The 14273-nt window shown below is 38.6% G+C and overlaps 1 protein-coding gene across 3 annotated transcripts in view; it reads right to left on the bottom strand.

Annotated features, from left to right (window-relative positions):
* Positions 1 to 4822: 4822 nt before the first annotated feature.
* The window catches only part of DCDC2 (doublecortin domain containing 2), a 159736-nt gene continuing 150285 nt past the window's right edge, over positions 4823 to 14273 (bottom strand). The window contains exons 10-12 of one of the 3 annotated variants that reach the window (XR_013830295.1): positions 11058 to 11357; positions 9852 to 10278; positions 4823 to 4873 (exon numbers count right to left, since the gene is read on the bottom strand). Coding sequence is in view for 2 of the 3 variants with exons in the window: in XM_079935078.1 (XP_079791204.1) it covers positions 10180 to 10278; positions 11058 to 11357 (399 nt within the window). In the remaining variant the exon portion in view is untranslated. Of the gene's footprint in view, positions 4874 to 9103; positions 10279 to 10524; positions 10605 to 11057; positions 11358 to 14273 lie in introns of those variants that run through there. The other 2 variants (XM_079935077.1, XM_079935078.1) reach the window with 2 other exon arrangements.

Consider the following 14273-nt stretch of genomic DNA (forward strand, 5'->3'; position numbering starts at 1 on the left):
TGTCATCACAATTATGGTTAATTTTCTAACTGGAGACTGCCTTTCATAAACGCAAAGAAGAATCTGATGCTGCAAGTTGGAAAGTGGGTGGCCCCCTGGCGACACCCTCACGGTGTCAGGGTCACTTATATGTACATGAGCAGAGAGGCCAGGATGAAGAGCCTGGAGGCACGGTGCTAAAAGTGCAGGTGTTACCACCGTAGGGGCCTTGGACACTTTAATCAATAGAAATTGGTAAGCCAGACGAATTCAGGAAAGGCTTTATTGGGACTCGTGCTGCAGCATGAGGGAGTGGAAACAAGTAACAGGTGCGCTTGCTCACTCCCCAAGGAGGGCGAGCTGGTCCCTCAAATGGGGTGAGGGTGGGGGCAGATAGGTGGGTGGGGCTGCAGGGGTGGCATAGGCAGTCTGCCCACCCCCTTGGTGGTACTGTGTGCAGGGAGCATGCACAGGACCGTTTTTCGCTCCCCACACCTCAGAAGTGGCAGGTGGTTTTGGGCCTTTTTCTATCTTATTGTTCATAATCTGCCCCAACGGTGCATGTGCATGCCTGCATTATTTTTGTCCCTTATAGTTACTTTGTATTCCACTGCTCAATAAACATTTCATTTAAATATTAACCTTGTGAATAATCCTTACACCATTAAAACAAAACTCCTTGAGCAACATCATAATTTATATCTATATCTGTATCTGTATTTGCATATAGTAAACACAATGAAAAGGATAAATAAAAATAAACATTTAATTAATGATGAAGATGGTAATTTTTAAAACTTTACACTAACATGATGTCCAAACCAGTATCTGGTTACCTACTAGTATTTCATAGAAAGTCTACCACTTTGGTCATTTCACATTCACATAATAGAAACTTTCCAATATGCATCCAGATTATCTGTGGCTTTTCACTTGGGCTGCGTGGGTTGGGATTAACAGTAATTAAGGCTCTAAGGTAAATACAAAGACGAAATCCCTGAATTTTACATGTAAACAGCTTGTGTGATCAATGTAAAACTTACCAAAACTAATGCCAAGATGATAAAACATCAAGCAGTATGGGTTTGATCCACCCCACTCTCATCCATACACATACTCACACACCAGCATCACCATCAACACCATCTCCTCCTTAAGATTAATCAGCAACTTTAGTAACAGACAAAAGTTGTGAACCTAGCCGGTCCAAGCTAATATAGGTACAGCAAGACCGAAAGTATGAGCTTTGGAGAGTATTTTTGTCAATAATGGAAAAGCACCAATAAAGAATCAATTCTGGCTCAAAGGTGGATAGTAAAGAGGTAAGAAGCCAGGGAAAGTTGGCAGGAGTCTCAAAAGAAGATGCCAAAAACCAAGTCAGAAAGCTAATAATCCTAATATCTAACAGCTGCGGATGCTTACTCTGTGCTGACTACTGTACATGCGTTCTCTCTTTATGGCCTCCCAGGTCAACAAGGTAGCTACTATTATTTTCTCTTTTGCATAAATAAGCAAACTGAGGCTCAGAGAGGTTGAAAAAGTTGCCTAAGTCACACAGTAAGTGTTGAAAGACAAAACTCAAACCAGGTCTGCCTGGTGCTGAAGCCTGGGTATTTAAGCACGAGGGACAGTGGAAGTGACCCAAGAGGAAGGGAGTAGAGAAGGCAGCAGGAGGCGGACAAGCCCTGGTCATCCAGCACCTCCACGGATGAGGGATTATGGCTCAGGACAGCATGTAAAAAGCCAAGCTCATACTTGTCTGCTCATGGCATCTGTGTCTCATACGAAGTAAAGAATCCAGAGATAGTCCTACACCAAGTCTCGGGGTCCCAGTTCTTCCCCACTGAGGACCTGACATTGCCACAGGGGACTTGCCTAGGCTGAGAATTCAGCCTTCTTTGAGTTCTTCGACCTAGGTTTGGCCTTCAGCTCTATCTGCCTTTGAATGTAAGAAAAAATAATTCTTTTAAATGCTGCCAATGAGGCCCTCTGTATTTCACACTCAGCTTTAAATTCTTGATTAATAGATCCGAACCTGTCATTTTCTTTCTTCAATGTTTAAAGGATACTTAGCAAAAGCAACCTAATTCCATAGCCCTCCTTAGGGTAACTATTTCCCCACATACCTCTCAAATCCCAGAGACACTGCATTTATTGCATCCCCTTCCATTTATATACTGTCCCAATTTACCACAAGTGACATAATATGCCAGAGACCATCAAAACTCCACCTACCCCAGTGATGGGGTATTGCTATCTGGCCGATGAGTTATCCACCTCCAGAACGCCATCCTAAAAATCTATTTCCAAAGCCTGTGCTATTATAGGACCCCCGTCTTGGGTTATGTCCCCTAGATGCAGGACCTGAGATGGGGGTTTTTATATGATTTATTGATGGAGGGTTCTTAGAATAAGAGGAATGCGGAAAACAGGGGAGGGCAGTGGCGAAAGGAGAGCAAGGATATACCTCAGCTAAAAAGTGGGCTGATCCCACAGGGAGTCCTGGAGCACAAACTGCACCACGGAGTTAGCCCTACCTTGAAAAAGAAGGTGGACATTTTTTCCTCCCATGTCAGTCAGTCATTCACTGTAAGCTACCAGCGTGAGAATGTAACCTCCTGGGAAATGCAGCTTCTGTTTGGCTGAGGGGAATTCTCTGAAGGAAGTCAGCACTCATAGCATTTGGTGGAAGGGTGCCCTGGCCAAGTAAAATGGGATCTGGATGGGGCACCAACAGCATCACCCATTTACCCAAGAGTCAATGAAGAAACAGAGAAAATTACAAGCCAAATGACAAAAAGAAACAATATGTCTTAAAACTTGTGGTTATAGCTAATGTGATACATACTGGTAAATTTATAGCCTCAAACGCTTATGTTAGAAATGAATAAAGCCAAAATATATTAGCAAGGCATTCAACTTAAGGAGTTACAGAAAACACACAGAAAGGAGAAGGAAAGAAATATTAGTGGTAATAAGAGAGAGCAATAATGAAATAGAAAAATTATGCAGAGGATCAAAGAAATTGAGTATTTTTAAAACATTAATAAAAACAAATATCTGGCAATATTGAACAAAAAAGAAAAACACATATAAACCATGTTAGAAATGAAAAAAGAGAGACTATGACTAGATTTAGACAAGAGTTTTTTAAAGTTTTAAAAGAATACTATAATTTTGGCAAATAAATTTGAAAACATGAAAGAAATGAACAACTTTCTAAATAATATCAGTTGCCAATTTGATTCGATAAACAGAAAACCTGAATAGACATATAACCTTAAAAGAAATCGAATCTTTTAAAACACCACTTCAAACATACAAACACAACACCAGGCTGAGGCCATTTTAAAAGATTCTTCCTTCTAAGGAAGGGCACTCAGTAGCAGAAGATAAAAACTTAATGTTATCTTGAGTATAAAATAAACAGAACTTGTTTTAAAAAAAACACTTCTGAACTAATATCTTCTCATGTATATTCACTGACAAAAAAAAAAAATATCCCATTACGTAATTTAGGACTCAGCAAAGAGAAGGAATTTATATTAGTCGGCTCAGCCGCCATAACAAAATACCAAAGACTGAGTGGCTTAAACAACAGGCAATTATTTTTCTCACAGTTCTGGAGCTAGACGTCCATAATCAAGGTGCTGGCAGATTTCGTTTCTGGTGAGGCCTCTCTTCTTGGCTTACAGATGCCTACCTTCTTGCTGTGTCCTCTCAGAGCCTTTCCTTTGCGCCTGTCCAGAGAGAGCGAGCTCCTCCGGTGTCTCTTCCTCTTCTTATGAGGACATCCTTACAAGCATATTCTTAGAGAATAGAACCCCACCCTCATGACATTTAACCTGAATTTCCTCCATAAAGGCCCTGTCTCCAAATACAGTCACACTGTGCATTGGGAGCTTCAACCTACAAATTTGGAGGAATGTGATTCAGTCCATAATAGGATTGTCCTCCAATCTTGGGCCAAGAAGTTCCCTAAAACACATGAGAATTTGGTATAGTTCCCAACACAAATTAATGCGGGAAAGCCGCATGTTCAGTAAACGCCGCTAGTGTAATGGCGGGTGGGGCGGGCGGGCGCGCTGCCTTTAGCGCTCGACCTTCCGCCGGAGACCTGGATACCGCGAGACTGTCTGCGCGAGACCGGGAGCAAGGCGGGTCGAGGTCCCGCTCCGCCAGTGGTCAGCGGGGCAGGGTTCCTCCCGGTGACAGGCGCAGTGCGGCCCTCTCCGCAGAGCCCTCCAGGCCCTCTGGTCTCGGGCCGGTGGGTGAGCTGGGGGGCCCAGGGACAGACTGGGAGCTGTGTTCCTGCAGAGCTCCAGAGCCCTCGCCACGGCCACCCTCTGGCCAGGGCCCAGGCCTTGAGGCGGCGGCTAACCTATCCCCCATCCCCGCCTCCATGACCTGACGGTGGCCGCGGTCTCCACGGGTCGAAGTTCGCGGGACCCGGCGGCCTCAGGAACAAATACAGTGAAACCAAGGGGCGTATCTCATTGAATTTTAAACTCTGTGGGTATTTTTTGCAATTTAAAATCATTTTTGTTATTACTAAACCCATAATAAACGAAAAGAGAACGGCGGGACATCCTTGCATCATTGTCTCTTTAATGGAAGATTGAGTTTGTGAGGGCATTTGAGAGACCTGTACGAAGATTTAGTAGATTAAGGTCACATTCCGGGGAGAAAAAAACACTTAGAAACCTGCAGAAAAGCTGTATGTTTACTCTCATAAATAAGGGTTTGATAACCAATGCATGCTAGCCATTTTACAGCACCTTGTAGAAATTACAGTCCTTGTTGGTTACGGGAAGTTTCTAATGTCAGTTAGCCATGTGGTCTAAAGAGATTTGACTTTGGCAATCTAGATGCCTCCTCAGTTGCCCAGGTTTGCCTATGGAATAACAAAGATACAGGGGTCAGCTATACAAGAGATGCATTAATGAGTTCTCAGTGATGGTACCTGAATCACACACATTTTGTTATTACATATTAAGAAGGCAAAATGCTTTTGCTTAACTGTTTTTGCTTCTCAAACATGAAAACACAAAACTGTTTTAATTCAGTAGAATGAAGGCAGTGAATATCTTACAAACAAGCAGAATTTTAACCCATCTCTTTATAAAATTGTGAATTTATTCCTATAGCTATATCTACACTAAATGTGCATAATTTGTTGTTTTTACCTTTATCATAACAAAAATTCTGAACCTGTGTTTCTCTAATACCATTTCATAAAAGAAAAAACTGAGTTTTAAAATATCCCTCAAATTTTTATCAACATGTATGTGAAGCTGTAAAAAAACTTTCTTTACATAATGAAGTTTAATATCTATGCCAAATAGAAACAAATATCTTTTAATGTGCTGAATTTCCACATGGTTTAAATCAAAAGTATCTATTATGCTTGTGAAAAAATGTCATAAAAACAATTAATACGTGAAATATTAGCAACACAACATCATAAACAATAAACTATCCAAACCCATTTTAATTATATAAAACACAGATCTATTTGCTAAAAAAAATACAGCAAACTTACAGAGTGAGCACTGATACAGAAGTAAAAACCTAAAAGCTCGTAATTTGATCAAAACAAATAATTGTCCTTACAAAGAAGAGTTCTAAACATATACAAAAATGATGAGCTCAACTTAATCTTTACCTACAACTTCAATAATCACCCATTATCATTGTACATATTAAGGATTTAAGACACAAGAAAAACACTGAAGCAAAAAAAACAATAGGTTTTCTTCAATCTTCTTCTAAAATTGACTACTGTCATTCCTTCTTCCCATATGCCATTACATTTGTGACAGTAACTCAACCCCTCAATTAAACTATGTGGTTTAAGTGGATTAAGCAACAGAGAACACATTTGGTTCCATTCATAGATTAAAGCTAAGTCGTTGTTGGCTTAAGTCAGCGGAGCTCCATTAGTTACCTCCTGATTTTATAAATGCTTTATTGTTATCCAGACATTTTTTAACTCCCCATCTCCTACAGTATGCTATGCCTCTTCAAAAATAATATTTTTCTTCCTCATCAACATGTAGGGGCACATATTCATTCTCCAAGTCACTTAGACTTCATGGTAGGAAATATACAAATTTCATGTGGTAAGAACAAAAATCAGACCCATCTAAATACCAGGATAGTTTCTGAAAAGCAAAAATCGTACACTATTTACAAAAATGATATTTAATTATGAAGAACTGTATGTGCTCATCACCTTAGAAAAACAGACTAACCTTGAAAAAAAAAATCCTTCCATTCCAGGTTATTACACTCATACAAGGAAGCTAAAAAGCTTCTGCACTGAACTTGAACATTAGGTAAACTAATAGACTAATAAATCATACTTTTATTCTGTTTGTGGTGAACTTGGCTACTTGGTACCGAAAAGAGTCCTCTCTACATGTTCATGGAAATCACACACACATTCACAAGCAGTAATGACCTTTTGACAGAGCCTGTGTTTGGTTGGTACAAAATATTCTGAGCCAAAGTATATGGTACTTAAGACTGATGACAAAGGACTAAAGAACTGTATTCTGTAGTTACTTTAGAAAAAAAGATTTTATATATTAATATATATCTCACCCCTCCCTAGAATAAATTTTCCATTAAAATGCTGGTAGCTTTTTTATTTTGAGAAGAATTTTAAACCTCTTAAAGTCTTCAGGAACCATGTTTTAAAGTACCATTGATATACATCATTTCTTAGCATTTCCTTACCAACAGTTTTTGTCCATTGCTTCTCTCAAAAGAGCCCTATTCCATTAATAACATTTTAAAGTGTGTGAGTGCATCCGTGTGAGTGTTTGTTATGTGTCTGTGTATATCTACATAGTCTATTTCTGTTCAGATTGGCAACAGTTCAGATGTGATGCTTTCTGCTTAGCAATTAATCTACTTTATAAACTTTTGCCTCGGCTCCTTGTTGAGCAAAAAATGAAAGGATAGAGCTAATTCTTTAGGAGAGTCAGTTAACAAGATAAAGAAGCCTTCCTGTTGTTCTGTGGCCACAATTTTAACTAGGTGAATTAGCTTTATCCTTTGCGTAGAAGGTAAGTTATTTAGTGAAATTTTCGAGGATGTTGGTTTTTGAGCTATAACTGAAAGAGTTAACATGAATAAGCTCACATTAATATGGCTTCACGATCGTGAGCCTATAGAGAGCTCTGACTGACTCTGAGCCACATATATATAGGATGGGTCTGTGCTTACAGACGACAGCAGGAATCAACACTCTCATCATAAAATGGGAGGCACGAGAGGGTATCATACTCTTCCTATGAGTCTGGCTTTCTAATATTCCCCCCCAAAATGTCTTAATAAACAAAGTCATCCTATGTCCATAGAGAAATATAATGAGTAGAAAGTTATCTTATGGCCAGAGTATCTTGTTTTATAATTAGAAATCCATGGATGCTCAAATGCAATTTTAACAGAAACTAAACCAGGTAATACGTCCTTTGCATGAAAATGACTTTAGTTAAAAATCTTCTTTATTTGCGCTGCAAAACTCCTAATGTTCCATTTCAACTAACAAACCAGTTGCTGACAAATGTGTTAAAACCCAATTAAATTTAAGAAAAGCATTTCATTAAAACTATGAAAATCTATCACAAAGAACAGATGAAAGCATTCTGTGATTGGTTACCACATAAAAGCTCCATGAGTTTTTCTTATTAACACCCTCTATAAAACAATACCTGAAGCCTAACCAAGATCTCTTCTGCTCACTCACATAAATGTTCTCCAAATCTGTCAGTGAGTCTCACTTAATTTGTGGAGCTACTCTGCCACGGAGGCCACCATTCCCACAAGGAAAATGTCCACATTTGGAAGGTGAATTAACTTTCATCATGTGTGTTAAAGTCATCTCCAAAATGACATTTACAATTTTAGTCAAGTGTCAGTGATTTCTTCCTTGGTTGGACGACATAGTTTTTTTTTTTTTTTTTTTTTTTAGTAACATATGCTTGCAAAGTGTTTTAAAGTTACTAGTGACTGTTCATCCCTCAAGTTAAGTCACAATTATATCCTACAGACAGGTGGTGAAATATGCACATAAAAGATAAGTATTACGTCCCAATTTTTTAATTTTTTGCTACAGGTATTGCGGCCTATCACCTTCTTGAAGTGTACTTAAAATACCAAACTTTGTTTTTCATTTAAAGTAACATTGTGCTTCACTAAGATGACTATTAAAAAGTTCCTGAAAACCTAAATATTAAATATGATGAAGTAAAGAACAGGGAAAAAAAAGAGACAGAATATCTTTATTGAAGAAGGAAAAGAGAGAGAGATAAAATCCTCATTAAAGAAAGAAAAAAGAATCACCTTGATAATCAGTTATAATTTCTTATATGTAATCCCACATTTTTATAAACTATTTGAAATCATTAACCCCAGGCCCGGTAATTGTGTGGGAATTTAAAAGACCAGGTAGTCTATTTCCCTAGCAACAAGAATTATTAAGATTGTTGCTTATAGTCTGCAATGCTTTACATTGTCCCATTTGAAAAAATAAGCCTATTAGTAGAAAGCACCATCTCGAGCTTATATTAGAAATATAGGACCCCATTTATAATCATCCTCTCAGATTACTATACCCTTATATTAGTATCTCTTTCCAATACTGTTACATTACATTCTCTGCATATACTTCCTATTTGTGGAAAACATTAAAATAGCTTCTAGGAAAAATACACCAGTTTTCTATAGTATTATTAAGTGCTTTATGTAACTACTTTGATTCCAAGTGATTGGTTATGAAACCTGGAGGGGAAAAAAATCTTTTAAACTTATCATTAATAATGAATTCTATGAAAGCACAAGAAGTTAAAATTTCAAATTTATAACAAACATAATTAACAAAAATATTCTTTAATATGAGAAAAACGTATTTCTATATTTAAGGAAGAACTGCATCATCTCTTAAGAATTCAAAAAACTAATACGATTATTTTTTTCTCCATATATACCTAACATGGCAATTTGAGTTAATAAACCCCTAAAACTGTAATCAGGAACTGGTTTCATTATGACAATTTTTAAACTTTTTTCAACAATTTCTATCCTATAGCTTCTAATTATATAGAAAGGAATCTGCTTGAAAGTCTAAATATAACTGACCATGAAAATAAATACTTGCTGATACCCCTAGGGGAAAAAATATGACAAGGCGGTCCTAATAGAAATAAGGCAAAAGGCAAGAGAAATTGAGGAGTAACAAACTCTTCATATAGCCTACTTTTTTTCTACTATGCTGTCTTGTTCTTTTTGTTAAAAAACTGTTTGGAGAAAATTCAATCTTTGGAATAGCCAATATTGAGTTTTCTAATATTGAACAATAATGCAAAGGAGAAGAGAGGAGTATTATTGGTAATGGTAGACTGGATCAACGAAAATCCATAGGATACAAGAATTTGCAAAACACCCAGCCGGGCTCAGTGATATAATTGGGTGTTCCTTTATAATTCCTTCCTGAGTATGTGTCATTAAAGCCATAAGGATTAAAACCTGCAGCAGTTAAGGGAGGGGCATGACAATATTTGTCAGGAATACACTGAATGAATACTTCCTCCTTCCAAAATGAATACCTTGCATTTTCCTTTTTGTTCTCTTAAGGTGGATTTTGGCTAAGGAGGAAGAAAGAAAGGAGTGTCAACAAGACACAGAAACATTTCAATCTATTGCCATCTTCAAATTATCTCTGAAACTAAATTGCCATTTGTTTATTCAAGAGTTTATTGCTTTAAAAAAAATAGTACATGCTTTCCTATTATCATTTTTTTTTAATTCTGTGCCTTCTTAGATAAGTGCTTTAGCATAAGCTGCCATCTAATAATCTCACTTACCAAGAACAGGAATGATCTTGTTCTTTTTCATCTTTACAAAGACAAGTGGCCAATTGTCTTCCAGTGCAAATTCCCCTCTATTACTCTTGTTTAATGTTTCTAAATGACTTTTTAAAACACATCTCATAAAAAGTCACTCTGCTTTAGTAGCTATTCAAAGTTATCTAGTGTTTCCCATTAGTTTGGCCTCTAATTTTAAATTTCAGTAGGTAGTATTCAACCATATTGTCACATTATGTTTAGCAATAACTATATGCTTATTATTCGAGTATTATAACCCTTAATTTTTCTTATACTCAATATACTCTCTTTTTAAAAATCATCCATGCTATAACAGATTATTCTTGTTTTGTTCATTGTTATCATTTTCTTGTGAGCTGGTGATTTTTACTTCTGGCTTTGGTGGTCTTTGAGGGTCCAAGTCAGCCTGGAGGAAAACAGATGAAAACAAAGATATTTAGCTCTTTAGTTACAGAGGCAATAAAATTTACAAAGGAAAAATGACTCACTATTGCCTTTAATCTTATAAATATTCAACTAAAAATAGTTCCTTGGGTTCCCTATGTTGTTTAGTCTATCATCACCCAGTGGACATGACAATCTCAAACTTTACTTGTTCAGAAGCCCTTTCTGGGACCATAACCCACCATGTGCTTAAAGGGCACAGACTCACCTCTTGAGCTTCAGGTGTTATTTTTCTCAATTTTTTTCTTTATTTCCTTTTGAGCTTTTCTTTTCAACAACATACCTATACTTTTCATTTTAGCATTTTCAGAGAAAAGGGAAGAGTAAAATGCAGTTCTCCTCTCATGTCACATTAATAATCCAGCCCCATACCAGATGTCTTTTATTAGTTTTGTACTAGAATTCACAAATTCTTTGTGACTATGGTACCAAGCACCATCGAGTAGATAAGAGGACAGAAAATGAAAACATAAAGGCAGCTTCTGGAACAGCAACCCTGCCCCCTTGGATTTCTCATACATTAATGATATCTCATTACAGTTTGTCTTTTACCCACTGGACTGAAAACTAAGGGGGTAAGATTAGAATTAGCTGGTTTTCAAACTCTGTTCCATGGAATCCTGGAAGTGCCATAGCTTTCAAGTCCTAAGTGCTTGAATAATTCCCTAAGTGTGAGCACAGATGCACACACACACACAAACTTCATACATGCACACAAGTGAGCAAAAGCAATAGAAATACCTCTTCACATCCACTGCCAGCTCCTTGAGACTTTATTTCCTCGTCCACTGCTTCTTGAAGCTCATTATTAACCTGGTCCAGTTCCTCGCCATTTTCTTCATTGGTGCCTCTGCTCACACGAGCAGGACCTGCCTGCTCCTCCCTGTGATCCAGGATCTCCTCTGCTTGCTCTGGAGCTTCAGTAGCCTCCCCGTCTCCTTCCTCTTCAACTCCACCATTCATTCCTGAAAAGTCTTCCTTCTGTCCCACTTCCTTATTTTCTTTCTCTCTATCTTCCTCATCTACTATTTCTGCTGGCCTCTGATGGATCAAAAGGAATAATGGATAAAAATAGAAAGTATAACAGAGATTTTCCATGGCACATTATAATAATGTAATAATTATAATATTACTGTCAAGTGAAACTTCCTTACATTTGCATATATACAGTATATCTTGTGTTAACCTTTACAAATATACCACTCTTCACAAATATTTTCTCATTTAATTCTCACAATCATCCTGTGAGGTTGGTATTATTCCCATTTTACAGGTGAGAAAACTAAGGTCTGGGGAGACCAAGTATCTAGCCCAAGATTCCACTGTTTGTAAGTGGAACAGCCAGAATGAAAATGAACCATGTGACTCCAAAATCAATGTTCTTAATCCCCATGGCAAAGAGAAAACTAAACTGCAGGATACTTGGCCAATGTCTAGTGGCCCAGAGGAGGAGGTAAAAAAAAATTCTTTGTGGAGAGATTATCATCCCCACCACTAGTGTCTGGTATGTATTTAAATCTCTAAGTATGAAAAAGGGCAATGGCGATGGCCAGGATGTGAAGCCTGGTTTTCTAAAAATAAACATGGACAGCTTTCCATACAATACCTAAGAGAGTTGACTATATATCTCTAAATAACAAAAAGTGATTGTCGAGGGCTTCTCTGGTGGCGCAGTGGTTGAGAGTCCACTTGCCGATGCAGGGGACACGGGTTCGTGCCCCGGTCCGGGAAGATCCCACATGCCGCGGAGCAGCTGGGCCCTTAGCCATGGCCGCTGAGCCTGCGTGTCTGGAGCCTGTGCTCCGCAATGGGAGAAGCCACAGCAGTGAGAGGCCCGCATACCGCAAAAAAAAAAAAAAGTGATTGTCTTGCAGATCCAAGGCCAAGAAACTATATATTCTTTCTATAAAAAATAAGAAACGCTCAAGTATTTTATAAACTAGGCATTTTTACTGTTATTTAGATACATGTAAGTCTGTTTTAAAAGAGAACAGGAGGCCAAGTTCCAGAGCCAAGACTTTGGAGAGAGAAAGACCCTGGCCAGGCACTTACTGGCTGTTACCTAACTTCTTTGAACTTCATATTCCCCACTTGTAAAATGAGAATATAATAAAACTTCCACGGAGATTAAATAAGTTACATACAGTGCCTAGCAAAGCACCTGGCACATCATGATCCTAAAAAAAAAAAAAAAAAATTAAAATATCTTCCCATTTGTTATAATACATTCTTTCCTGGACCTACCATATTTCTTCATTGGCCTTAATAAAACATGAGTTTTTTAAAGGATAGGGTAGAAAGAGAATTTGTTTTATGTTAGGACCCCACTCCTGCCTCTTTCTAGTCATCTGACACTGGACAGGTCAGTTAATCCCCTGGTATCTGTAAAACAAAGGTTTGAGGTGCAATTAACTCTGACCTCCCTTCCAACTCTGGAAGTCCATTCTCCTCTAACTACCCAAATTCTTATTATGGGACTATTAATGGTCTTCTTATAAAAGTTATCATAATGCTCTCAGTTTAGGAAGTAAAGAAGGAAGGAAATGGAGCAGAGTAGACTAAAAAAACTCAGGATAAAATTCAACACAACGTTATTTCGAAGAGGAAAGAGGCAGAACCATGAATTCTTATACTCTGTCCAACATAAAGTCTCAGATTTGATTACATGATATCAAAGATGCCCTTTAAAAAAATGAAGGTTAAAAAAATGAATTCTTAAAATATTCCAATAACCATCGTGTTTGTCATCAAAGACGATGTCATCGAAGACTAAATTAAATAATAGTACAGTGCTTCTACATCTTTCAAATTTCCATTCAGTTGCTTAATGTCAAACTGCGTAGAGCCCTAGTGATCCCTAAGCATGCTGCCCAGGGGGAGGCCCTTAGGAAGGCCAAATGCTGGACAGAAACTAAAGGTGGGAGGGGATGGATCTGCCAGATGATGTGGAAAGAAAAGGCAAGAGATTTATAAAATGAAACCCACAGCGCTTGGTAAGGATTTCTGGTTTTTATGCATAAGACCTAAATGAATGACGGTGAGAAAATTTTTCAATTTCCAAAGGGGAAAACACTATGTTCCCATCTCCACACGCTTGTCCCACCCTCTCTCAATGCAGAGAACAAAGACGGCAGAGCATTGACGCAGACGCACTAGAAGTGATGACAGGAGAGTGTGGCAAGGGACAGGGTGGGCACTGTCATTGTGAAAACAGAGCAGAGGAAATGTCTGGGGCCAAAGATGACATTTATGTCACTGAGGAGAAAGGGCTTCTGAGGGACCCAGGGAAGGAACCGGCAGCACCAGGAGGTCCAGAGGCTTCCTCAATAAGACACTGGGACAGAGACGGGGCGCTGGGTGGGAGAGAGTTAGAATAAAGAGCCATATGTAAAATAGATAGCTAGTGGGAAGGAGCCACATAGCACAGGGAGATCAGCTCGGTGCTTTGTGTCCACCTAGAGGGGTGGGAGGGAGACGCAAGAGGGAGGGGATATGGGGATATATGTATATGTATAGCTGATTCACTTTGTTATAAAGCAGAAAATAACACACCTGCTTTATAATTGTAAAGCAATTATACTCCAATAAAGATGTTAAAAAAAATTTACAGAGAAAAAAAAAGAGCCAACTCAGAGAAACACGGCGGGTGGCTCCCCACTAACCTATCAGAAGAGGCCATGAAAAGGCTCAGGGGTCTTGGACCAAGAGACAGCAAGTTCCCTTGCTGGTGACCCTGAGGGATTTTTTAGGGGATACTCACAGGGGGACTCTAAGAGACACTGGAGGGCTCTCAGGCACCATGACTCGAGCTAATGGGCCTGGAGCAGCTGTTTGTGCTGGGCTAGATGCCAGGCATTCAGAGACAAATACGACTGTGACATCAAAGAGCTCAGAGCGGTACGGCAGCACATCACAGCGATCGTGGGGCAGGAGGAAGGAGCAGTAACTCAGGGTGGG

Source organism: Stenella coeruleoalba, assembly GCF_951394435.1.
Source record: "Stenella coeruleoalba genome assembly, chromosome: 10".
In the NCBI taxonomy this organism is placed as follows: domain Eukaryota; kingdom Metazoa; phylum Chordata; class Mammalia; order Artiodactyla; family Delphinidae; genus Stenella; species Stenella coeruleoalba.